Source organism: Protopterus annectens, chromosome 10.part0 (assembly GCF_019279795.1).
Source record: "Protopterus annectens isolate FY-2018-M chromosome 10.part0, PAN1.0, whole genome shotgun sequence".
In the NCBI taxonomy this organism is placed as follows: Eukaryota; Metazoa; Chordata; order Ceratodontiformes; family Protopteridae; genus Protopterus; species Protopterus annectens.
This window is the reverse complement of record NC_056744.1, coordinates 1,134,199,668-1,134,227,665: the sequence shown is the minus strand read 5'-3', so window position 1 is coordinate 1,134,227,665 and position 27,998 is coordinate 1,134,199,668. Positions and strand designations below refer to the sequence as shown.

The window sequence follows — 27,998 nt, the reverse complement described above, 5'->3', positions numbered from 1 at the left end:
TCTCCATGATTTTAGCTAAGGGGGATAGAAGTGCTATGGGACGATAGTTGGAGAAGTCATAAGATTTGCCTCCTTTATGTAGGGGTATTATATGTGATATCTTCCAGACTGTTGGAAAAATACCTTCTTTTATTGATCTGTTTATCAGGATAGAGACAGGGTAAGCAATGGCTTTTGCTGCTAGTTGCAGGAATTCAGCAGGAAGCTTGTCTGCAGAAGGGGTGTTAGGTTTTAGTTTATGGAGAAGAGATTGTATATAGGAGGTAGATACAGGTTGTAGGTTAAAGGGAGGGATAGTGTTTATTAAGGTATATGGAGGTAGTTGAGAAGTATCTGGAGATAGTCGGTTGGCTAGAGTTTGTATAGAATTGGTGAAGAAGGAATTAAAGTTATTGGCTGTTAGTGTGGGGTTATCAGGGTCGGAATCCTGTGGGTTGGGGGTAATTATTTTGCCCGGGGTCAGCAGATTATTAATACATGACCAGAATGTTTTTGGTTCATTTTTGGTAGTATTTTGAAGATGTTTTTTAATTTACAGGAGGGTGTTTGCTAGTGGAATATGGGTGAGTTGGTGGGCTTTGAAGATGAGCATGCTTCTATCGCTAGCAGATTACAGCACTGTTTGCATCAGTTGGATCTTTTTGACATCCCCAAACATGGGATTTTGTTTTAAAAAAATCCAGATTTCTATTGCATAAGAAGTAATATCCAACCAAATATCTATCGGTTCGGGATCTGTCTTAGATAAACTTAAAGCCCAAAGAAAATATTTGTTGTTTATGATGAGCTCCTGAATAGCTTTGCTATCTTCATAGATGAATAGTTGAAATCTACTTTTATAAGGATGAGTCCGCACACTGCAAATAGTATAATTTCAAATAGTCAGTATTTCCATAAACATTCAGTTATTTAGCGTAATACAGAAACACTCAGTCAAACAACTGTCAGAGAGTTAGACAAGGTATTGCTTTGTGGAGTTAGCATGTTAGGATGGACTTGATGTTACTTGATGCTACATGATATGAATTAACAATGGAGTAGAGAGGTAAGATTTTCTTAGCTGATAGTTATATGCCCCCTCCCCCAGTGCAAATCCTCTCTGTAGTCCTAAAGGAGAGTGAGCTGACACAAAGGTGTACCCCCCCCCCCTCTGATGGTTGCTTGCTAGAAAGCTTTTGGCAAGGGAGTTGCCTGCAAGAAAGCTTTTGTCAGGGTAGTTGTATGTAATTTTCTCTAGATTTTTGGATTGATGCTGCCATTATCTGTTAGAATGCTACATTCTAATTTCTTTGATTGTACTTTTTTGTATGTATACCTGTATATCACTGTTTGACTTTGCTTGTTATTTATTTATTTGTTTATTTTTGTTTTTTGTTTTGTTTTTCTCCTTGGCTGAACCTAAAAATGATCCTTGTACTCCAGTCAACAAACGGAAATAAAATAAAATACATAAATAAAGTTGTCAACGGTATTTAGTACAGCTACTGCTGATAAATGTTTACAGTGGTTTCATTGTGCAGATAGTGATGTATCATTTTATAAATACAACCAGACTTATGTTCAGCACAGTCTTAGAGGGACATTGTGTAGTTACAAGTTTTTGGCTTTTGAATGAGATCTGAAAGTGCAAGGCCCGTTGTGTCTGTTTTGATTGGTTTGTAGTTGAAATATTGTGACTTTGCACAGAACGAGTAGTGAAGTTCCTTAATACAATTCTTGATCTGTAGTACCTCTGACAAAAAAAAAAAAGTTTGAGAGCAGTAATAGCTCACTTATTCATTCTAACATAAATGCAGCAGAGTTTCAAGTGTCATTGTATGCATTTACCAGAAGAAAATGTATTGTGAAAATCCGTAATAGTACTATAAAACATGGCTGTTAACCTCTTCCTTCAGAACCATAGGAACATTTTAAGTAATGAAAATACTGGCTTTGAAAGTTGAAGAATTAATTTAACATGCATTTCATGAAGTAAAAAAGCCTGTAGCTGTAATTGCTGGCATTGATTAATAGTAATTCAGTATTTTATTCTCAGAACGTCACCAGTTTTATGAAACACAGGTCAGAAGTTTGTCAGTATCAGGCACACCCCTGAAATTGAAGGAGAGTTGAGACTTGTAGCACACAGTATTGGATTCAGAACTATTCTTTAAATTAGGGTGTAGAACACTCATTAGATTTATTTTTATTTTCTTCAGCTCTCCCTTTTTCCCATCCGAAAAGGAAGAAGCAGAACAGGTACAGGAGTGTCATCTCAGATATATTTGATGGTACAATTATGAGCTCAGTTCAGTGCTTAACATGTGATCGGGTATGTACAGAAATCTTTTACTTCAGTTTTTGTTGATTGAATGAACATACTAGGCAGAGAACTGCTTGCAGTTTCTTTGGAGACCTTTTTAACAGTATGCTTAACCATAAACTAGGCATTGAATTGTTTGATCTTTGTTCAGGGAAACCCTGTGTGAAGTTATTAATAACCTTGTGTTACAGCTACTCTATATTCACTGTGGATTTCTTTTCCTACCTGGGTCTACTTTGTAGACTGGCTTTGTCCAGTAACACTAACACAGTACACAAAATGTGGGTGCCCTCCTAACTGACAATGTTCATCATGTTTCACTGTTGCAGTCATTAAATTTGGGTAATCTGCTGGCAGGTTGTTGCCCTCAGTCAGCCTGATTAACAAAGTCTTGGGTCCTGGGTCGGTTGCTGTCCCTTCTTCCATGATGTCAGGGGTATAAAACATGCAGCCGACGCCATTACATCAGTCTTTCTTGCCGCGCGGTGCCCAATGCAGAAGCAGTTCGCAAGTGCTGGTCGGCCGACTCCTGAAATTCTTGTTTTCGAGTTTCAGAACCGAAGTCTTCAACTTAAAGCGAAGTACCCCATTGGGGAAACTTTTTCTTGCTCCTTATCGATGTCAGTAAAAGTTAATAATTATATTACTTGTGGGAAGCAAATACCTCATAAGGATTTTCATTTGTACTGTATTCCTTGCCTAGACCCTGACCACGATGTACCTTGCTGTCGGTTTTGTGCTTTATTTAATCAGCGCACTATCCGTCGTCAGTATATTTTTGCTTCAAAATATTTCAGTTCTCTGTTTAATTATCCAGAAATGACATTGGTTAGCCATCCGACTACTGGATTACTGAAAAAAATGCAAAGAAAAAGATAGAGATAGGCCGTTGAGGTCCAAAACTGCCGACGACACTTCTCGTAAGCCTGTCGCCAGTTCGCCAGTACTCAGTGAGGCGCTTTCGCAGCCCCTGATACCCGCTACTTCTGATTGGCAGGTCTCTACTGAGACACATTCAGAGTCCGGTATGCCGCGAGATGCTTCACATAAGAACCCTCAGATGTCTCTACCTTGGATGGGTCCATAGCCGCTGAGCAGGCACCGGCTTCTGAGGGTGTATTCAGGCCTACAGACTTGCATACTAAACCGACTCCAACTTCAGTGCGAAGGCCTAAATGTCGATCTGTGTCTAAAAAAAACAAGTGCCCACGCCACATGTTCAGGCCCTTATGCCTAAAAAACAAATTACTCTTATCACGGGTGGTCACCCCCCCCCCCCCCCCCAAGAGGCCTAGGATTGAATTTGACTATGACTCTTCTGAACAGGACTCTGTTTTTTCTGACTCTTCTAATGATCTGGATTTGTCCATTCCTACTTATGATGACTCTGATGCAGAGGATTCCATTCCCTCTGCTTCTCTACCTGAAGATTTCTCTTTTGGGGAAACTTTACATACCTTAAGGGAGCATTTCCACTGGGAAAGTCAAGATTTCTTTGAATCCAAAAAGAGTCTTAGTGATTTCCTTCTTCTTCCTCAGCATAGGCCTTTGGCTATACCTCCAGTTCTAGATATTGTTGATGATGTGTTTTCTGAATCTAGTATGGCCCCTGATTCCTTGCCTCCAGTCCCTAGCAAGCCAGACAGGTACTACAGGGTTCCTGATTCCCACAAATTCCTGTTCAGAAATCCTGTTGCGGACCCTGAAACCATTTCTCAGGGGCCCAAGGGCATTAAGGCTTCTACTGCTAAAAATCCTACCCCTTCTGATAGAGACTCCAGGGCGCTGGATAGATGGGGTAAAAAGGTTTACATTTCTGCAACCTTAGCAATCAGGGCTTTAAGCTGTCAATTCCATATGCTAAAATATCAACAGCATTTCATGGGACTGCTTAAATAGAAAATGATGTTGACTTCTGACTCTGTGGAGAATAAAGATTTGCAGGATTTATTGCATTCAGCTGAGCAAGTTGGCAAACATACTTTGCAATGTGGTTTTGATTCTTTAGAGGCCTCTTGTAAGGCTGCTGTTACTGGGTCTGTACTTAGAAGGCATGCTTGGCTTAAGGAGCAATCTTTGCCTAATCATGTTAAAGCAAAACTTTTGGATGCTCCTTTACAGCAGGACCGCTTATTTGGCAATAAGGCTGAAGAAGTTCTGAAAAAGATGGAAGATGAAGCTAAATCTATGCAAACTGTGAAAGATTTCTTACAAGTGCAACCTCCTAGATTTAGTAGGCATTGGCCTACTAAGAACTGGTCCTTTCTAGCTCCTTCCAGAGCCACTACGGCATAACCCAGACATTCCAAAACCAACAGATTTCAGAACTAAGCAATGGGGTGCTTCTACTTCCAAATCTGGAAACAGCAAGGCACCTCCCTGTGGTAAACAGTCTCAATGACTTCCCTTTGAAATTACCAAGCACTTTACCTCTTAGCCGCCCCTTTGGGGGGAAAACTTGCGCTTCATTCAAGAAACTGGCAACTTATAACCCAGGACAAATGGGTTTTAAATATAGTATCCCAGGGATACAGATTTCATTTTCACAGGCTGCCAACTCCAAATGGGTGGCCAGACCTGCCCCCAAATCAATGGGCAGAGGCTCAGAAACAAGTACGTTCCCTCCTAAACATGGGGACTATTCAGCTAGTACCAGAAGAGGAAAAGGGACGAGGTTTCTATTCCAGACTTTTCCTATTACCCAGAAAAGACAAATCATGGCATCCAGTTCTGGACCTGTCTACTCTAAACACCTTTCTGGACATTCAAAAATTCAAGATGCAGACTCTTCACCAGTTACTTCCTGTGCTAGGCAAGGATGCTTGGTTGGCAACTCTCGACTTAAAAGAGGTTTACCTGCATATCCCAATCAGGGAATCTTGCAGAAGATTCCTATGCTTCAAAGTAGGCTGCATGCATTATCAGTTCTCTGCACTGCCATTTGGCTTGTCTACTGCGCCCAGGGTATTCACAAAGTGCCTGGCTCCAGTAATTGCATTTTGCAGGCAAAGAAATATTCAAATATATCCATACCTAGATGACTGTCTAATTCAGGCAGAAAACTAGGCCATTCTTCTAAAACATCTGGCGTTTGTAAAAAGACTTCTAACCTGTCTAGGGTACACCATAAACGAAAATAAATCTCAACTGGTACCCTCTCAGAAAATTACATTTGGGTGCAAGCTTGAATTCAACTGCCCAGATGGTTTTCCTTATGCCAGAAAAGCAAATTCATTTGGTGACTTAGTTCAAACAGGTGGCCACAAAAACCCTGCTATATCTGCAAGGCAAATACTGCAAGCCTTGGGGTTCAAGGCCTCATGCATTCTTCTAATTCCATATGCAAGACTGCATATGAGGAAACTTCAGTGGCACTTAAAACGTTTATGGAGCCAACATTGTCACAGCCTGGAAACGATGATTCCTATCATACCTTGCCTGCACCTAGAGTTCCTATGATGGGCAGAGGCCTGCCACCAAAACAAGGGACTGCCACTCACACCACCCCCTGACGCCCAAACCCTAACTACAGACGCATCAGACTATGCATGGGGGGCTCATCTGGCAGGGAAGTGCATTCAGGGCAAATGGAGCCCAAATCAAATGCACCTTCATATCAATCAAAAAGAAATGCTAGCTGTACAGAATACACTGACAGCCTTCAAGGACTACCTTCATCCAGGACAATTACTGATAAAGACGGACAACACCATGGTTATATGGTACATAAACAAGCAGGGGGGTACACTTTCCTACACCATCTGCAGACTAGCCATGGCATTGTGGAACACGGCCTTGAGCTACCAAGTACAACTACAAGCTCAATTCCTGCCAGGAAAGCAGAATGTTCTGGCAGACAAATTAAGCAGAAATCTCATGGACCTTCACGAATGGAAACTGAAACCATGGATTTTCAACATGTTGACACACAAGTGGGGGAGCCCAGACATAGATCTTTTTGCCTCACCCCAAAACTACCAGTTGGACAAATTTTGCACAAGAACTCATCACAAAAAAGCCTGGAAAGTGGATGCTCTGTCCTTCAGCTGGAAAAATCTATCAGTCTATGCCTTTCCCCCTCTGCCTTTGCTCTCCAGCGTTCTACTAAAAGTCAAACAGGACAAACCAAAAATGATTTTGATTGCTCCAGACTGGCCTCGCCAACATTGGTACCCACTCCTGCGCAGTGTGTCACACATTTCCCCGTGGCACCTGCCTCAGACACCTTCCTTACTGTCTCAGTAGGGGAACCAAAGTCTGCACCCTCAGCTCCAAACCTTGAATCTTGCAGCTTGGCTAATCACTTAAATTTACCCTTAGCATCCCTCAGCAAACCTGTGATGGATGTCATTTTGGAGGCGAGAAGACCTAGTACTAGAAAGTCTTATGCTGACAAATGGAAAAGATTCTGTGTCTGGAATCAATCTCAAGGGATGAGCACAGCAGTGCACAATTTACCTCAGATTTTGCAATACTTAACTGAGATGCTTCACAAGGGCCTGTCTTTCTCTTCCATAAAAATCCATGCCTCAGCATTTCAGCTCATTACAACACAGACCCTCCCCTCTTCTTTCATCCTCTTATAAAGCAGTATCTCAGAGGGGCCAAAAACTTGAGACCACCCAGGAGAGCTCCAACCCCTACCTGGGACCTTAACTTTGTATTGGAGAAACTCACTCTAGCTCCTTTCGAGCCAGCTGCAACTGCAGACTTAAAATTTCTTTCCTGGAAAACAGCTTTCCTTTTAGCAATCACTTCAGCTAGAAGGATATCTGAATTACAGGCCCTTATGGCAGTGGTGCCTTTCATCATGTCACTCAGGACCAATGCATCATTCATGCCCAAGGTGGTATCAAGTATGGCTCTTAATCAAGCCATTCATTTGCCAACTTTCTTTCCCAATCCACAGAACAAGGGAGAGAGGATTCTGCATTCATTGGATGTACACAGACAACTTAGATTCTACTTGGACAAGACTAAAACTCGAAGAAAATCTGAACAACTGCTGCTAGCATTTACTACGGGGGCAGAGGGGAAGGCTATTTCAAAACAAACCATTTCTAAATGGATAAGCCATTGTATTCATTTCTGTTATAAGCACCCTGGAAAACCTATCCCCCAGGGGATCAGATCTCATTCCACCAGGGCTGCATCTACTTCAGCAGCCTTTCTCAGAGGTGTTCCTACCAGGGTTATTCTATAAGCTGCTACCTGGAGTTCAGTTCATACTTTCACCAAGCATTATCACTTTCCAATTTTCTCTAAATCCAGAGCTGACTTTGCCACTGCTGTTTTGCAGGGCCTTATAGCTGGTCCTAATGCTGTATAAATCCATCCTCCCAACCTTAGCTTTGGGAATCTACCCAAATATAATGACTGTAACAGTGAAACACAATGAACATAGTACAGTTGTGTACACTTCCCATAAATGTAGATGTTCGAGTGTATTCACTGCTGCAGTCCTGGTTACCCTCCCTCCAGCCCCCTGTTTTTCTTTTACTATATCTCTTCTTCTTTTATTATGCTTAAAAGCCTTTTTGGTGTATTTGCTTTTGATTGGAGGTATATTTTTGTGTTTCTAATTTTATTTATATATATATTTTGCTCCCCATTTGAGGGGGCACCTGACATCTGGGGCAAGAAAAACTGATGTAATGGCGTTGGCTACATGTTTTATACCCCTGACGTCATGGAAGAAGGGACAGCAACCGACGCAGGACCCAAGACTTTGTTAATCAGGCCGACTGAGGGCAACCTGCCAGCAGATTACCCAAATGTAATGACTGAAACAGTGAATGCACTTGAACATCTACATTTATGGTGTGTACACAACTGTACTTTCAGCATTCTTTACACAGTGTATCAAGCAGTTAAATGCCCCATTGCTGGAAGGTAATGACTGCATCTTCTTTTGGTTTCACAAGTGCCAGTAAGCACAACATCCCTATAAACACAATGCCAGGCAGTGTATTCAGTTCTTCTTCCTTCATCACACCTTCAGCCTTTAGGTTGCATTTCTCTTTATGTATTCATTTCCCCCCTAGAATTTCTGGTCTGTAAGTATCACAAGATGACTTGCATTAAACTGCAGAAAAAAAACAAAAGCATATGTAAACATGACAAAGTCTGGCTACAAAGAATAACTACATTGCATGTTTGTAATTAGAAATAGTGTAACCCTTTTATTTCACCAGCAAAACAAGAATCAAATAGTATACATTGAGTCTGCCTCCAAAATATGTATTAAGCCCAAAGCAAAGCAAATTGCAACCATGTATTCAATGATATAGGCTATAAGTAATGTGTTTAAGGAATTCCATAGTGCTATAATCCATTTTGTAAGAAGGCACCTTTGACAAATTCTCCTGTCTGTCTGTAATCTTTTCCACATAGGTGAGAGCAAAACAGTCAACCTAAGTCTCTCTGTTATGTTTATGTTTATATATCAGTCTGCCCTAGACTCCTCCCAACACAGCCCCAAACAATTCTGGTCCTCCGTAAACTCCATCCACCACCCAAGTAAAGTCAGTACCGCTCCTCCTAACATCCCTCACTCCTCCGAAAATATTGCTACCTCATTCAACACACACTTCACACAAACCATACTATCACTATCTAAACAATACAACCCCCTCCCCTCCAACTAGTAATCTCCCCACTGCCTTCTCTCTTTCTCTTGTACCTACCTCCAACATAAAAAAAAACTATTAACTAAACTTAAGCCCACCAAATTAGCAGCAGGCAATCTCCCAAGTGAATACCTACAAATCGCAGCTGATGCTCTGGCCTACCCAGTATCCATCTTGATTAACCGATCTCTCTGTTAGAAAGTTACGTTCCCACACTGTGGAAAATTTGTTTGTGTCTTTCGGCTTTTCCCGGTTAGGGGTCGCCACAGCGGAACTCCGGTCTGCTAATGATTGGTAGTTGATTTTTTTTACGTGCCGAGTTACCAGCCCTGATGCACAACCTTCAACGAAGGTACATTCACGCATGTCTCCATGCAGAAGATGCTCTAGCTGAGAATCGAACCGGACAGCGTCTTACTGTGAGGCGACAATGCTACCGCAGCACCACCACCGCGGGTAAAAGTATTACATATAATTCCTCTCCACAAAGGCGGTCCCTCCACAGAACTAACCAATTACCGCCCTATAGCTATTCTCTCTCCACTCTCCAAAATACTAGAGAGATGCATACACTCTCAGGTCTCTGACTACCTCCCTACTAACAACCTTCTTTCCAATACTCAGCATGATTTCCGACTACGCCGTAGCACCACCACTGCCTTACTCTCCTTTACTATCACTATCAGCATAAAACAATGGCTGTCTCTCCTCTGCTACTTTCTTTGACCTATCTAAAGCATTTGACATGGTCACACACAAACAACTCATCTCTGTCCTCAATAAACTATCCTTCTCCCAATCAGTCACCAACTGGTTTCAGAGTTACCTCTCTGACCACCAACAATCCGTTGTATGGCAGAATGACATATCTCCCCAACTACCTGTCTTCATAGGGGTTCCCCAAGGATCCATCCCTGGACCCCTACTCTTTGTTTTCACCAGTAATCTAGCCTCTGCCACGAAACATGGCACACTCATACAATACGCAGATGACTCAACCATCATCTGCTCAGCCCAGTCCCTACCCAAACTGCAAAAAGTCACACAGGAAGCCTTTTCCTCTGTTGAAATTTGGTTATCTGATGCCCAATTAATACTCAACCCAAACAAAACTAAACTACTTATCTTCCAACCCACCAAACATACTCAAAACAACTCTCACTTTAACATCACAGCAAAAGACAACAACTGAACACACCAAATTGCTAGGTGTGGAAATAGACAATAAACTAAAGTTTGACATTCACATATCCATGACCATAAAAAAGTCCACAAAAAACTAGGAGCGTTGTACAGAAATAAGCAACTTCTCACCAAAACAGCAAAGATTTCAATAGCAAATTCCCACCTTATCTCCACCCTGCTTTATGCCTCTCCAATATAAACCAACCTAAGGCAATGCGATCTAAACAAGCTAGAGACCTGCTACAACAAAATCGCCAAATTCGCCACAGGGGCATCCTACCGTAGTCACCACTGTCTCTTACTTGCTGAACTGGGCTGGCTTGAACTCCCTCACCTACTTCAATGGTATCAACTCTCGTCGCCCACAAACTAGTAAACCATCCACTAAATGTCCCATCCATCCAGAATCTATTCCAACCCTATCGCACCACCAGACCACTAAGATCCAGCAACAAAAATCACTTGCAGATCACTAAAGCCAATAACTCTGCCGGTGAAGCACTATTCTCTTGCGCCATAGCCAAGTTATGGAACTGCCTCCCACCCACAATTACCTCCGTACCATCATGCACCCACTTCAAAACTTTACTAAAAGCGCACCTAAAAACATGCTGGCTATGCCCTTGCAACTCCCACTCTAATATCACCCACCCTATCCAACCATTACCTTTCTTTCCACCCCACTAACTACCTTGATTATAGCAAGCTCAGATGCTCATAAGCCTAGTACTTATTATACAGCAGGAACTTCTTATTGTAACATTTGTTAATGTCTCTTATGTACTTCGCAGATAAAGATTCTAGTTGTCTACTGATGTACTATGATGTTCTTCGTGTTTCACTGTTGCAGTCATTACACTTGGGTTATCCTGCTGGCAGGCTACCCTCAGTCGGCCTGAATTCCAAAGTCTAGGTTTGGCGTCGGTTGTTGTCGCCTCTTCCCTGACGTCAGTGTGCCAGGGGTATAAAAGAAGCAGCCGACGCCAGTTTCTTTAGTCTTTCTTGCTGCGCGGTGCCCAAAGCAGAAGCAGTTCGCAAGTGCCGGTCGGCCGACTCCTGAGATTTTCGTGTTCGAATTTCAGATACGAAGTCTTCATTGAAAGCTAAGTACCCCGTTGGGGAAAACTTTTTTCTTGCTCCAGACCGATGTCAGAAAAAGTTAATAATTGTATTTCTTGTGGGAATCAAATACCTCATAAGGATTTTCACTCTTACTGTATTCCTTGCCTAGGCCCTGACCACGACGTTGCTTGTTGTCAGTTTTGTGCTAGATTTAACCAGCGCACTATAAAGCGCCGGTACAATTTTGCTTTTCACTATTTTGGCAGAAAATTTAATTACACAATGCCGTCGGATATCCAACCAACTACCGCAATTCACAAGAAACGCAAAGAAAAAGAAAAGGACAGGCATCAGAGGTCTAAAACCAACGAGTCTTCTTCTAAGCCAGTCGCCGGTTCGCCGGTTCTCAGTGAGATGCTTTTGCAGCCCCTAACGCCTGCTACTTTGGACCCGCAGGCCACAACAGACTCCCACGTGGAGTCAACTAGGCCACTGGAAGCTCAAGGTATTGGATCTTCGGAAACTATTCCCTTAGATGGGTCCGGAGCCGCTGAGCAGGCGTCGGCTTCTGAGGGTGTTTTCAGACCTACTCAATTGTACATTAAAGCGACTCCAGTTACAAAGGCAAAGATTAAAGCATCTTTAAAGACAAAGAAACAAGTACAACAGCCTCATGGTCAGGCCTCCATGCCCAAAAAACAGATGCTCAAAATGGCCGAAGATTTAATTACTTTGATCAGGGGTTCCCATCCCCCTGCTTTTAAGAGGCCTAGGCAAGAGACAGAATGTGAATCTTCAGATCAGGTTTCCATTTCTTCAGATTCCTCTTCTGATCAGGAATACTCTTTTCCTACCTATGAGGATTCTGATGCTGAAGAATCTATCCCTTCAGCCTCTCCTCCTGAGGATTACTCTTTTGGGGAAGCATACCATGAGGGAACATTTCCACTGGGAGAGCCAAGATTATTCTGAATCTAAGAAAAGTCTCAGAGATTTTCTTTTACTCCCACAACACAGGCCCCTAGCTATTCTGCCTGTGTTAGACATTGTAGATAATGTATTTTCTGAGTCCAGTCTGACCCCTGACTCCTTACCTCCAGCTCCTGTTAAGCCCGACAGGTACTACAGGGTGCCTGACTCTCATAAATTCCTTTTCAAGAACCCTGCTGCTGATCCAGAAACTATTTCTCAGGGTCCCAAGGGGGTCAAAGCATCCACTGCAAAAAACCCTACCGCCTCCGACAGGGATTCTAGGGCATTAGACAGATGGGGAAAGAAGATTTACACCTCTGCTACCTTGGCTATAAGAGCCTTAAATTGTCAATTTCATATGCTCAAATATCAGCAATATATTATGTCACTGCTTAAACAGAAAATGTTGATAAATTCTGAAGGTGCAGAAAACAAAGAAATGCAGGATTTATTGCATGCAGCTGAGCAAGTTGGAAAGCATACTTTGCAATGTGGTTTTGATTCTTTGGAGGCCTCCTGTAGGGCCGCTGTCACGGGTTCTGTCATTAGGAGGCATGCTTGGTTAAAGGAATAAAATTTACCAGATCATGTTAAAGCAGAATTATTGGATGCTCCATTACAGCATGATACTTTGTTTGGTGTTAAAGCAAAAGAGGTGTTAAAGAAAATGGAGGACAAAGTTAAATCTATGCAAACAATCAAGGATTTCTTACAAGTACAGCCTTCAAGATTTAGCAGACACTGGCCTACCAAGAATTGGTCCTTTCCAGTGTCAGACAGACCACAAAGGGGCAGATACAGACGCCCAAGAGGCAAATCCCAGCCCAAGGTTCATACAGGTCTAAACAGTGGGGTGCTTCTATCTCCAAAAGTGGAGAAGACAAATCACCGCCTTACAGAAAACAGTCCCAATGACTTCCGCCTGCCTACGCCAAGCACTTATCTTCTGGCAGCGCCTTTAGGGGGAAAGCTAGCACTTTTTTTCACAAAATTGGCACATAATAACCCAGGACAAATGGGTCTTAGACATAGTGTCACAGGGCTACAAGTTTAACTTTCATACCCTGCCAAGGGCAAACGGTTGGCCAGACCTGCCAAAAAGCCAATGGGCAGAGGCACAAATACGAGTCTCATCCCTCATGGATATGAGGGCCATTCAACAAGTACCACAACAAGAGCAGGGACAAAGATTTTATTCAAGACTGTTCTTGGTACCTAGAAAGGACAAAGCCTGGAGACCAATACTGGACCTATCTGTTCTAAACACATATCTGGATTTACCAAAATTCAAAATGTTGACCTTACAGCAGCTTCTGCCCATGCTGGGCAAGAAGGCTTGGCTTGTGACTTTAGACTTAAAAGAGGCATACCTGCATGTCCCAGTCAGACAAACATGCAGAAGATACCTCAGATTCAAAGCTGGCTCAATGCACTATCAATTCTCGCACTGCCCTTTGGCTTATCTACTGTGCCCAGGGTCTTCACAAAGTGCCTGGCACCAGTAATTGCATTCAGCAGACAAATAGGAATTCAAATATATCCTTACTTGGACGACTGCCTCATTCAAGCAGAGAACAAGGACATTCTACTACAGCATCTGGCGTTTGTAAAAGGATTACTACCATGCCTAGGGTACACAGTCAACGAACAAAAATCAAAACTATTACCCTCTCAAGAGATAATATTCCTGGGTACAAGCTTAAATACAACTGCCCAGATGGCTTATCTCACGCCAGACAAACAAAGGCAACTGACTACCTACTTCACACTGTTGGCAACAAAGGCCCAGTTATCTGCAAGAAAAATTCTGCAGGCTTTGGGCTTCATGGCATCCTGCATTCTACTAATTCCTTATGCAAGATTGCATATGAGGAAACTTCAGTGGTACCTGAAAAGTGTTTGGACTCAGCATTGCCACAGCTTGGAAACAATAATTACTCTCATTCCCTGCCTGCAACAGGAGTTTCGATGGTGGGCAAAGGCCTTTCACCAGAACAAGGGACAGCCATTCATCTTACCCCCAGCCAGGCAGACATTGACAACGGATGCATCAGATTATGCCTGGGGGGCATACATGGCAGGAAGATGTATTCAAGGCACATGGTCCGCCAACCAAATGCATCTACATATCAATCAAAAAGAGATGCTAGCTGTTCAGAATGCTCTGACAGCCCTCAAGGACATAATTCATCCGGGACAACTACTGATAAAGACAGACAATACCATGGTCATGTGGTATATAAACAAGCAGGGAGGCACTCATTCTTACCCCCTATGCAGACTAGCCATGACTTTGTGGGATACAGCATTGACTTACCAAGTACATCTGCAGGCACAATTCCTGCCAGGAAAGATAAATACTCTGGCAGACGAACTAAGCAGAAACCTCATGGATCCCCACGAATGGAAATTGGATCCACAAGTCTTCAACATGATAACAAGGAAATGGGGATGCTTGGACATAGACCTATTTTCTTCTCCTCACAACTGCCAACTAAAGAGATTCTGCACAAGGACTTATCACAGACAAGCATGGAAAGTGGATGCCCTATCTTTCATCTGGAAAAACTTAACAGTATATGCCTTTCCTCCACTGCCTCTCCTCCCCAAGGTACTCCTAAAGGTCAGACAAGAGAAGCCAAAGATGATTCTGATTGCCCTGTCCCAATAAAACAATCAGATCCTGCACAGCCAACTCAAAACCTTAAATCTGGCAGCATGGCGAATAATGTAGTCATACAAAACACTCCTCTCACTAAGGCGGTGATGGATGTCATTTGGGAGGCCAGGAAGCCTAGTACTAGTAAATCTTATGCTGGAAAATGGAAGAAATTCTGTGCCTGGAACCAGGCACAAGGAATTGACACAGCAGTACCAAATATTCCTCAGATTTTGCAATACTTAACTGAGATGTTGGATAAAGGCCTATCCTTTTCATCAATTAAAATTCATGCCTCTGCCATTTCGGCTCATTACAATACAGAGCCACCAATCTTTTCTCATCCTTTGTTAAGGCAATACCTCAGAGGAGCCAAAACCTTAAGGCTTCCAAGGAGATCACCAATACCTGCATGGAACCTCAATTATGTCTTGGAAAAACTCACTCTGCCTCCTTTTGAGCCAGCCGCTGCAGCTGATATAAAGTTTTTATCTTGGAAAACAGCTCTGCTCCTAGCAATAACCTCTGCAAGATGAGTGTCAGAGCTACAGGCACTCATGGCTGTGGAACCTTTTATCATTTTTTTATCCAGACAGGGTTTCTCCGAGGACAAACCCGAAATTTATGCCTAAGGTAGTGTCCAGTGTGGCCCTTAACCAAACTATTCATCTGCCTACTTTTTATCCAAACCCACAGAATAAGGGAGAGAGAATTCTGCATTCTTTGGACATACACAGACAGCTACGCTTCTACTTGAACAGAACCAAAGCTTTCAGAAAGACTGAGCAATTACTAGTGTACTAGTGGTTTATGCTGCAGGATCACAAGGAAAGGCGATCTCAAAGCAGACCATTTCAAAGTGGATAGGCCACTGCATTCGTTTCTGCTATTCGCAATACGGCAAGCCAGTGCCTAAGGGCATTAGGCCACATTCTACCAGAGCAGCAGCCATTTCAGCAGCCTTCCTCAGGGGAGTACCAACCAAAAACATTTTAGAGGCTGTTATCTGGAGTTCAGTGCACACCTTTATAAAGCACTATCATTTACCACTCTACTCTAAATCCAGGGCAGGCTTTGCCACTGCAGTTCTGCAGGGCCTCATAGCCGCTCCTAATGCTATTTAGCTCCAGCCTCCCAACCACAGCTTTGGGACTCAACCCAAGTGTAATGACTGCAACAGTGAAACACGAAGAACATAGTACAGTTGTGTACACTTACCATAAATGTAGATGTTTGAGTGTATTCACTGTTGCATTTCGGGTTACCCACTCACCATCCCCCATCTCTTTGCTGGAACTTATCTACACCTCTCTAATCTATGCAACCTATGCGGTGTATTTGCTTGTAGATGAAGGTATTATATATTTTGGTGCATGCATGTTTTTGAGGGCACCTGACATCTGGGGCAAGAAAAACTAAAGAAAATGGTGTCAGCTGCTTCTTTTATACCTCTGGCGCACTGACGTCAGGGAAGAGGTGACAACAACCGACGCCGGATCTAGACTTTGAAATTCAGGCCGACTGAGGGTAGCCTGCCAGCAGGATAACCCAAGTGTAATGACTGCAACAGTGAACATCTACATTTATGGTTAGTGTACACAACTGTATTTTCTTCACTCGTAAATATGTTTGTAATTAATTGCTATGTTAATCAAATTGTTAATCGCTATGTAATCCAGTGTAACTACTGTCTGTTTATTTTAACTGTGGAGCTTTTCTCCCCGGGCCTCCACTGAAAATGGACCTACGTCCAGTCGGACACTCCTGGTCAACAGATGTAAATAAATAATAAATAAATGTTTTGTTCACACAGTTCTACTGTTTTGAAAGCACAGTCATCACAGATATTAGATTCATAGGTAAGTACTAGGCAATCGGTCTGCAGACCATTTCAGACCTAGCCAAAAAACCCTACTCAAAACTTCCCTCACGCCTCAAACAAGACAAGATAAACCAGGAGAGAATTTGAGGCTGCCTATCCAATTGTCTAGGTTTACCTTGAAGGTGGCAAAGGTGCTACACTGCTTGACATGTAGTGAAAGTTTATTCCAGAGCTGAGGGATACGTTGGGATATGAATCTATCATGCCAATATATCTTAATTATCTGTTGATGAAGGTTTAATTTGTTTAACTGAGTATTTGAAGTACCATTAGTTCTGCGGAGGAATAGGAGATCAAATAGGGTTGGATTGTTCATGGCATGGTAGGCTAGACATAGATCTCCTTGGAGACATCTGAGACCCGAGTACTGAGAAAGGGCTGCCAGTCTCTCCTGATAACTTTTATTTTTGAGGTCATTGATCTTTTTCTAGTTATGACTTTATCTCTGAGGTCTTTCAAATTGTGTGATATATTCATTTTATTTATTTATTTAATTTTACATTTGTTAACTGGGACAGTCCAACTGGACCAAGTCCATTTACAGCGGAGGCCTGGGAGAAAAGCTCCACATATATTAACAAAAATACTAAAATTTAATACATAGTAGAAAAACTGATAACACATTATAACCACAAAAATCCAGCTAGCAAGACAGAAAAGTAAAACAGACAGGATACAACTCAGCAGTTGAACAAATTAGCATTGGGAGTCATGACATACATCATGTTAAAATGAAGTACCTATATTAAAGGGATAAAGAAAATATCGGAAGTAAACAACTGTAGCATTTACATTAGGCAAGTAGATTTAGATAAAATAAAAAATAAAATAAACTTTAGATGTAGTTAGATAAATACATACCAACAGGTGTGTTATATTCAGTAATTGGTGTGATTAAGATATGAGTGAAGGGGAATTGAGTCTTCTTTGGATCTAGTGGATATGTCTTTGAAAATTAGATGGACCAGATAAAAGGCTTTCCAAACTACTGTGGAGAATTAATGGCCAAATGATAAGGAATTAAGAGACCCAGATCCCTTACAACAGTGTCTGATGTTGCGTGTCCTGTGCAGTAAGTGAAACTGTTTAGTTTACCAAAATGAACTATGTTACATTTTTTTACATTTAATTTGAGACCATTGGCATTGTCTTTGAACTAATTGTTAACATGGTCTAAGCCATGTTGAAACAGTTGTGAGCAAGTTGAAGATTGAATAACAGCACCTAGTTTACAGCCATCTGCAAGCATAGTTAACCATAGGCTGGAAGTACAGCAGTCGTAACCGTTTTGCTTTCAGAAGTGTCACATGCTACTCTAACAATATGAGTTCTATCAGATAACCAGTTAGCTGTCCATCCCACAGTATAAAGATTTATATTCAGATTTTCAAATCTGTCATTAATGCTTGCATGGGGTACAGTGTCAAAAGCCTTGGCCACGTCTAGATATGCTGTATGCGCTGCATAACGACTATCTACTGCTTCAATTACTTTTTCAAAGAAATTAAGGTTAAAGAAGCTGGACCATCCTTTGATAAAAGCAAATTGATGAGGGTCAAGAGTTGAGAGATTTCCAATGTCCAGAGTAATGTGGTCTGAGATAATGAGCTCCATAGCATTACATATGAGGCTTTTCATGTTTCTCCAGCAAATGCATAATCTTCTATTCTACTCCTCCACAAAAATTGTCTGTACATGGCAAGCTTTTACCATTTAAATTATAAGTATTTAGGAATCTACTGCATAAATAGGTGACTGCCTTAGACACTTGTATAAACAAGTATCATGCTTCCTGACTGCCAGAAATGTACCTGCTTTCCAGAAGTGACAACAGTTCAGCAACAGGGCCAGAAGACAATATTTTTAACCTTAATAATTTCATTGCCTTCCCAAAATGCCATGACCACTGAATGGCTTTACAGTATATTGAAACTGAATAGACACTCCATACAAAGGTGCCAGTGCCAGTCCACTTCAGGATCAGCAAATAAAACATACATTCCTAAAGACTTGATGATAACCAATTCAGAATTATTTAAGATATAGTGAAGAGTTGCTGTCAACCCCAGAGAGTTAACAACTTCATATTAGAGGTTTTAAAATTATTTGTAAGCCGTAAGAAACTTAACTACTTATTCAGTTGTAGACAGAAGCACTCTTATAGCTTCCACAAAAATGACTAAAACCATAAACAATATTGCTGGCAAAATTTACCTTGTATCAAAATGTTCAATTTGTCGTCCAGATAGTCCCTTTGCAGAGAAAGAACATTTTTTTTCTCAGAGAAGCAACATAAACAGTAATTCTAGAAGATGGATTGGTAACCACATATTTATTCAGAGCTTTCCTGTGCTTGGCTTGGAAACCTGTGACTATAAGACCTTGGATTGCTTTTAAAAACATCTGTGGACATACAAAGCTGATATGAGTATTTTTGCACCTGTTCTCAGTGCTATTTAACACTTCTTTGTTGCATTTATTGATTTGATGGAATTTCTGACCGTTTTTCAGCCTGCACTTGTTAAAATGCCATCTATTTGTCACCGTACTACTCTTAGATTATTTTGACAGTGTTCTAATATGTTTATAACCTCCTCTGGTACTGCAAAAGCTGTTCTGAGTTTGCCAAAGTTCTCCTGAGTTTTCCAGAATATTTCTAAGTTTTGCAAAGTGTTTCTGTGTTTGTAGAAGATCTCCAAAGATTGTGCACTTTTTTCTGTATTTGTGAACATTTTTCAGTGATTGTTAATGTATTTCCAAGGATTCCTGATACTGCAAGGTTCTGCCTTTTGTTGTAAAACAGTTGTTACTGCACTTGATCTAAAAAACAGTTAATTTTACATTGAGGGTTTTTCTGCACTCTGGTGGGAGCCGAGGGCTGATTCAACCCATCTGAGTTGGAAACTGCCAGTGAAAGGCTTATTGTATGTTCATCTGATTGGCCTGAGGGCTTAACTGTATAAAACTTGTTCATCCTGTTAGTATAAAAGCCTTACATTTGCGCACCATGCAAACAAAGTTACCCATGCCATGTATATAAGCAAACCTCTCCATTTTAAAATCTTCTGTAGGAAACACACTCCATTAGTCACCCACTGTTCATGGCTGCTCAAATAGCTGCCTGTTAGCACTATGGCCAGCATCACTGCAGATCATCTAATAGTATACTACTAAACAATCTGTATTAGACCTTTAAGTGACTCTCCCCTACTCCTTTCCATCTACTAAGGATCTAGTATAATGGATTGTCACTTTCTGTCATCTCCGTTTCTGGCCTGGTGGATATGGGCATCCTGAGGCAGTCTAGTAACTGCTTCTTGCTCATTGACAACCATCCAGTTTGAGAATAAGCACAGGGTGTGAGAGATGTAGATGCACAATGTCATTAGAGGGAAAGGTTTGACATGCACACACGAAAAATGCAAATCAGGTTGTCAGTGTTACACCCAAAACACCCACTACCAACACTAAGGAGCAAACATATAGACCTACATATGTGGAGGTACTCACTTGTAATTTACCCATACCTCCAAGACCTCCTAAAACCATCTCTCAGTGGCCCTGCGCACACTCAAAAAAGACAGCACCTTGTACAACACATAACTCTGAATCATAGTAGCCCTGCTTCCAAGCCCGTAAGTCAACACACCCACAGCCAGACATTCTAGTTATTGCGGATTCCATTGTAAGACATACTGATGTCCCATTACCAGGCTAAACAAGGAGAAAATCACAGTGAGACGTCTGTCTGGAGCCAGGATCTGCCAGATCATGCATGTGCTTTGGTCTTTAAACCACAAGTGCCAGTATAGTCCATGTAGGCATAAGTATCTTAATACATACCTCACTGGACAATATGAAAATAGACAAGATGGAGCTCTCTGAATGTGTCCTAGGCAGTTACGAATCTAGCATTGAGAAGCATCCTACCTTCACCAATGATGATGCCACAGTACCAGCAAAAAATGATTTACTTCAGCATTTGCATTAATTTCTGGTATCACAAGAAGGGATTCAATAGCTGTCAGTCTGGGTCGACATGATCTACAAACCATGATGTTTTGCTAGAGAGTTTACACTTGTCTCCACTTGGCTTCCAGATACTGGCAAAAACTTTATCTATCCCCATAGTGCTTTTTTTTAGGCCATGCCAACTTGTTAAACCATCCTGTATAACAAAAATCACTCAAGACTACCTAAAGGTACTGTTGTAAAGTGTAGGAGTTTAAATAAAAACTGCATTCCCTGAATGCACTCCTCACCTTGTAGAATGCAGACATATGTGCAGTCACGGAAACATGGCTCAGAACCATAGAAAGCACCCTGGCTATGAAAGGCTACAATGCCATTTTTACATTTCTGTACTCCTCAGCTTAGGATAAAATAATGGGAGGAGTTGTCTCAATGCTCATAGAGGACAAGTACACTGCTAGACTGGCCACAGAATCATAGGAGGTTACTAGCTAATAGCCCTAGGGCCCTTACAAGGCTAGCCAAGTTAACCCTTGTTCTCAAGAGTGCCTTTTATTTTAGACACTAAATGTTCAGTAAAAAGGAGGAAAAGTGCCCAAAACACAACTATAAATCCAATGAAAGCAAAGAAATCTGTGACATTATTGACGAAAATGTACTGGTGCACGTCACCGTTAATGTTTTGTATTATTTTGCTGGTCTTGTGGTTTACGTTTCAATAAATTGTGTGGTTTGTTGTGGAAACTGCTATCCGACTGCTTTCATTGGATTTATAGACACTAAATGTTATCTATATGTAAGAGGGACACAGGTTGAATCCCTGGGGTGAATTTATGGTTTCTCATCCAGTCGTGCAAATTGGTCTTAAATAGGGTCAACGGGGGGCTCTGCTTAACATGGATTGGAAGTTTGCTCCAGAGATGAGGTAAGCTCTGCGAGATAAATCTGTCCCTCCAGCAAGTTCTGTTGATGTCATATACCAGGTTAAGGTCCGTTGAGTGTGTGACACGTGTACCATTTGACTTCTGAATGTGTGGCATTTCCATTAAGGCAGGGTTGGATATTGTCTTGTATGCAAGGCACACTGAGGAGTCTGTATAGTACAGAGTAAAGAGAAAATGATTTCAGTCTGTCCCCATATGACATGTGCTGGAGACCTTGAATTTTGTTTTTAAAGAAATGTTTGCAGTCTGTCCAATTACTGCAGGTGCTTAGAGTGGTACATACCAAAGTGAGCATTTTACTCTATTATTGGCCTAATGAAGAAAGAGTACTGGGGGGGGTATAACCTCTTTTTCTGGAGGCAATGCCCTTAATTATGAGGTGAGCAAGATAGAATGCACTTCTTACTACTGTGGAGACACATGATGATCAAAGGTAAGGTTGCTGTCAACCTGCATGCCCAGGTCTCTCACTAGTGATTGTGTGCTTAAGGTGTTGCTATTTATGGAGTAGTTTGCAGGAACATCATCCTTAGTGAAGGGGATGATAAGGCACTTTTTTGCATTGAGTGCAGGTCCATGATTTTGGCACTAATTATTAGTCTGTGTAAATCCTTCTTGCATGATATTGACATGATTAGGGGACTGAATGACCACTCCTAGTTTACAGTCCTCGGCAAACTTTGTCAGCCACAGACCTTTAGTTTTGCCTGCACTTTGGAAAAGTATATTCCAAACAGTAGGGGCCCCAGAACAGACACTTGGGGTACACCACTGATTACTGGTCTAGTGAAGGAGGTAGAGTCTTCTGTTTTGACTGTACGAGTTTTATTGATGATATAGTTTGCAACCCACCTGACAATATGTGGATTGATACCCAGCTGGGTGAGTTTATCAATAATGTCTGTGTGTGGGATGGTGTCAAAGGCACTGGCTAAGTCGAAGTAGGCTGTATGCACAGTTTTACCTTCGTCAAGGGCTTTGGTGACTGTCTCAAATAAGTCCACCAAGTTTAACAGGCACTCTCTCCCTTTGACAAAGCCAAGCTGGGTAGGGTTAAGTGTTTGTAGGTTACCTATATCTTTATTGATAAGGTCCACGATGATGTGCTCCGTGGTCTTACAGATAAGGCTGGTTAGGTGTATGGGTCAGTAGTTCCTGGGGTCCATGGATGCACCCCCTTTATGCAAAGGGATGGCAGTAACTATTCTCCATTTAGCAAGGACAAAACTCGTGCTAAGGCTGTGGTTGAACAAGGTACCCAGCAGTGTTGCTAATTCCTAATTTAATCCATTGAGAACACAGTCTGGGATGTTATCTGGTCCCATTAAGGCTGTGTTTTTAGCCTTGGATAGGGTGTTTATGACTTTCTCCTTGGCGATACTAGGTGGGGAACAGGTGGTAGGGATGCTTTGTGTTTTGTGTGGCAGGGACAAGGGACTGAAGTTTGCACTGAACCTGTCAGCCAACAGGTTGGCTATATCCACCAGTTCTGTATATGTAGTACCATTAACTACACGATCTGATGATGTTAATCTTCATTCATTCCTTACTGATGGGTGTCAGTTCAGTCCTCGGAACCGAGATGGCCTTGTAACAAGCTTGTGCCAGCCAAAAAACTCTCGAGCTAAGCTTTACCCATAGTGCCCCTCTCCCTGTTACCTCAGATCTTGTTTGCCATGTAGATATCAAGACGTGTCAAGCTAGCTCTCAGCTAAGTACTAAAAAAAATTATTATTCTAAAGCTTCTTTTTTCCACGGATTTTCTCTCTCTTGCTTTTATAATCCTTTCTCTCATTAGTCGCTAAACTTTTACCCTCTATTGAGTAAATTTTTTCTTACCTCCTTACCAACTTGGTAAATTTAGTACCATCGTTGATGCAGGCTTTCCCTCTCTCTCTACTTTATTTCTCCTTACCTCTTGAGGTAATCTACATGCCATTGTTACTATTCTTTCTTGCCTTCCTTAAAAAAAATGCTTTTCTCTCTGTCTTTCCATTTACAGTTTGTACTTTGTATTGTATTTTGTATCATATTTTGCTGATGTTAGATAAGCAGTTTGCTTAAGTTGTCCTTGCCTTGTCTGAGAAGGGGACAACAGGATTCAAGCAATGCGACCAATGTGGTCGCAAAATGCCTAATTTGGACACTTCTGTATCTTGTGTCTACTGTCTGGGTGTTCCGCACCTCTCTGTTCAACCCCCATGTGACATCTGTAAAGGGTTCAGTTCTCATACTCTAAACGAGAGGAAAAACAAACTGATTCTTAAAGGCCTATTAAAAACACCTTTTTCAGGGGCTATTTCTGGGTTGGAGGGCTCACCCCTCCAATGAATGAACACAAAAAAAAAAGTCACTCTGTTCCTTCTTCACCTCATTCTGGTGATAAAGTCTGAACTCAAGCCAAAAATTCCTAAATTGGCACCAACGACTTTGGCTTTGGGATCTCAACCTTCCTCAGTTCCGAAGCCATGTGTATTCACTTTGGTGCCATCTTCAGTAACACTGGCCCCGGCACAGATATCTATTGCACTGACTATGCCTTCAACTAGTACTTCAGCCACATTCTATTCAGCACCAACAATAGTAAACCCAGCACTGGTCACTTCCCCCCTCCCTATACATGTTACTGGTCTTGACATCATGGTGCCGATAGGAAAGTCTGTTCCTTGGACCCGATACTCTTCCACAGCAGATCCATTCTTTGGGCAATAATATAGCCCTTTTTTGGAAAGGCCCGATTCTCCTAGTGGAATATCAACACGATCTTCCAGGAACCTCGCGGAATTGGACGTAGTGCTTTTTGTGGATCATCTGCTGCTGGCCAGAGGGATTTCAACACCTTTTAGAACTCCCCTCCCAACCGGAGTTGGGAGTTTTTCTCCACGGACTCCTGCATATTCTCTTCCTTTGACCTCCTTGCAGGTATCGAAGCATCTGGCACTGACGCCTATCTCAGTTCCCACTTTTTTGGTTCCACTGGTGGACCTCACCGTGGTTCCGGAGCTGACCCTTTGATATTTGTCTCACTCGGAGCCGAGCCATCCTCAGGATCCTGACTGGACTGCAGGCACCGTGACCCTAGTATGGTGCCGTCTACTACGGTTCCGGGAGTCTTGGCATTACCAAGTCTTCTTGGGGCTCCTTCCTTGGGAGTGGGCTTGTGGGAGCGGGGTGTGACCCCGGTTCCAAGGTTGTCCTTCTTGGTTCAGGGTTCCCATCCCTCTTCAGACAGGCCAGCTTTCCAAGAGATGGAGAAGGCCGTTGCCTCTGTAGACAAACCATTGTCATCAGAATACCATACATGTCTTCCCTCTGTACCACAGCTGACACAGGCTAACACATCGGAATATTGAGCACAAGAGCCTCAAGATACCCTGATGTAGGGTGCCCTCTCTTCAGAAGCCCCCGCTAATGAGGTACCACGTAAGAGATCGTGCAAGAGGAAGCACATGGACTTCCTCACTGAAGATACAGACTGCGATGAAGGGGAGGAGTCCCCACGGTCGTCCCCTGAAGATGTCTTCTTTGGAGACATACTGGAAATTTTAAAGCAGCAGGGAGACTGGAAGCCCACCAAACCTTCTTCTGAGGAGTCTGTATTCTTGCAGTCTTTTCGTGCTCAACCCTCTCCTTCTTGGGTGACCCCTCCTGCAGACGAATAGGTCCAACTTGTCATGCAGCGCACATGGAAGAGTCCTGATACTGTTGAACCAATCCCTTGGAGACCAGACAAAATTTTATCCCTACTCAAAGAAGGTCCACACTGGTCCAAAGGCCTACCAGTAGACACTATGGTGGTGGAGGCAGCCACTAAGAAAGAGCTCGCCAGGGATAGCCAGACTGTCCACCCCCCAAACAGGGAGTCTCGGGCAGTGGACTGGTTAGGGAAGCAAGTGTTTGCCTCATCAACCTTTTCCATCTGGTCCTTGAATTACTTGGCAAATTTTACTAGGCTTCAGAGAGACCTAATCTCGGAACTCTGTAGAACCCTAGCAGGAGCAGTCTCTGACGAGGTGCGTGACAAAGTTGCTTCACAGCTTGCCACCCTGGAATCCATATCCAATTCGTCCATATGGTTAATACCTCACACTACCGAAGGGGCAGCTAGAGCTGCTTGTTCAGGTATTGTCATTAGAGCACCTTTGTGACTTTGCAGACCCTTTTAAGTCTTCCTTTCTTAACGTTCCAATGGAAGCCACTTCCCTTTTTGGCCCAAAACTGAAAGACACGTTAGCCTGGTGTGAGAAGGACGGCAAGACTCTGTCTGCCGTGGGCATACGTCCCCCCCAATGACCCTACTCTAGGAAACAGAGGAGTGGAAAGATGTGGCACAGGAAATCCCAGGGTCCTTTCTGTGACACATGTGGCGAGTTTACTCCCTGGGGCAGAGGGGGTAACTCATCAGGAAGATGCCACTACAGAGGCAGAGGGGGATCGGTGTAACCAGGGGTCCAGAGATTCCTTCTCTGGACAGCCCTACCAGCACTCCTGAAGAGCGGCCTGATTGCTTTCCTCTGGAAGCAGCTGGGGAATGTTTCTCTCTGCACCACCCTGCCTGGCATGCAATAACGACAGATTCTTGAGTGCAGAATATCATAGCCAGAGGTTATACCACACCATTAAATTTTTACCCAAAGCCATCAAGACAAATTCCTAACATTTCACCCAGTCAAATTGAAGCAGCAGCTCAGATATAAGAAAGCTGTCTCAAAAAAGAGTCATCCAAGCAGTTCCACTAGACCAAATAGGATCTGGATTCTACTCAAGGTTCTTTTTAGTGCCAAAAAAGACAGGACCGGAGACCAATTTTGGATCTCAGCTTTCTGAACAAATTTGTCAGCCAAACAAAATTCTGGATGGTCACAGTTCAGTCTATCCTTCCTTCCTTCGAGAAAGATGATTGGATGTGCTCAATAGATCTTCAGGATGCGTATTACCACATGAAAATGGACAAATGCTCCAGAATATTTCTTCGCTTCCAGCTGGGAGCCAGTCATTCCCAATTCTGGGCGCTGCCCTTTGGATTGCCTACAGCCCCCAGACTGTTCACGAAAAGCATGACAGTGGTAACAGCTCACTTGAGACTGCAAGAATTCTGAGTGTTTCTGTACTTAGACAGTTGGCGCCTTACCGCCCTCACCAAGCGTCTACTGGTTACAGCCTTGAGCTACACTCTAAAACTAGCAAAATCTAGGATCTAGAAACTAGGAATCTCTATAAATGGGGAAATGCAAGTTGGTGCCTTCTCAAACCTTGGAATTTATAGGAGCAACTTTCAATACCCAGTCGAGCCTAGTCTCCCTTCCAGATCACAGATTAGAAATACTGAGGTCCCAACTGTGGGTGATACTCTCTCAAGACAAAGCTCCAGCTCGGGCTGTCCTTCAACTTCTAGGATCAATGGCAGTATCAATTACAATAGGTTCCCTGGCGAGACTACACATGAGACTTCTTCAGTGGCTCCTTCTAACACAGTAGTCCCCTTTGCATCATCCTATGTCCTTTCAGATCCACATAACAAACCAATGTAAACAAGATTTAACTTGGTGAATAAAGCCATACAAAACCCATGGAGTCGCCCTTTCTCCCCATCTCAGCCAAAGGCCATGGTGACCATGGACACTTCCCTGCTGGGGGGGGCACTTTCAGGGAAAGACGGTCCAAGGCACTTGGTCAACCATAGAGATCAACCTGCATATCAGTGTTCTAGAACTGAAGGCAGTGCTTCTAGTGTTGCAAGCATTCCAATCTGTCCTCCCGTCAGGGACATTTGCTATCCAGTCCGACAACATGTCAGTGGTCTAGTACATCAACAAACAAGGGGAAACCAAGTCCTACCCGTTGTGTCGAGAGGCCATGAGAATTTGGCAATGGGAGATGGCTTCCAACCACTTTCTGATTCCAACGCAGATTCCCAGGAATTCCAACATGATTGCAGACAAACTGAGCAGATGTATCCTCTTGCCTCATGAGTGGTCCCTCACTCCAATCATAGTGGCGAAGATCTCCATCTGCTAGGGTTAGCCTTGCTGCGACCTGTTCACCTCTCCAGCAAATCACAAATGCAGCAGCTACTTTGCCCTAATTCCCCCGTAGGGGGAGTCCCCGAGGGACGCTCTAATACATGATTGGCACACGGGACTTCTGTATGCTTTCCCTCCCCTTATCCTGATCTCACAATTCCTTATCCTGATCCCACAATTTCTAAAGAAGCCCTTTCGGCTGAGAAGCAAAGTAGTCCTCATTGCTCCTTACTGGCCCCTTATTGCTCCCTGCTGACCCTGACAAGTTGGTTTTCCCTTCCTTTGGCCTCACCTAGTATGCCAGCCATGGATTCTGGATCCAACTCCGGAATTGATCTCACACCTGCAGGGGTTGATTCACCCAAACA

The 27,998-nt window shown here is 42.8% G+C and overlaps 1 protein-coding gene across 2 annotated transcripts in view; it reads left to right on the top strand.

The window, feature by feature from the left end:
• The window catches only part of USP33 (ubiquitin specific peptidase 33), a 1,637,494-nt gene that overhangs the window by 750,098 nt on the left and 859,398 nt on the right, over nucleotides 1–27,998 (top strand). For both annotated transcript variants that reach the window (XM_044085858.1, XM_044085859.1), the window contains exon 12: nucleotides 2,199–2,311. In XM_044085858.1, the coding sequence (XP_043941793.1) occupies nucleotides 2,199–2,311 (113 nt within the window). The remainder of the gene's footprint in view (nucleotides 1–2,198; nucleotides 2,312–27,998) is intronic.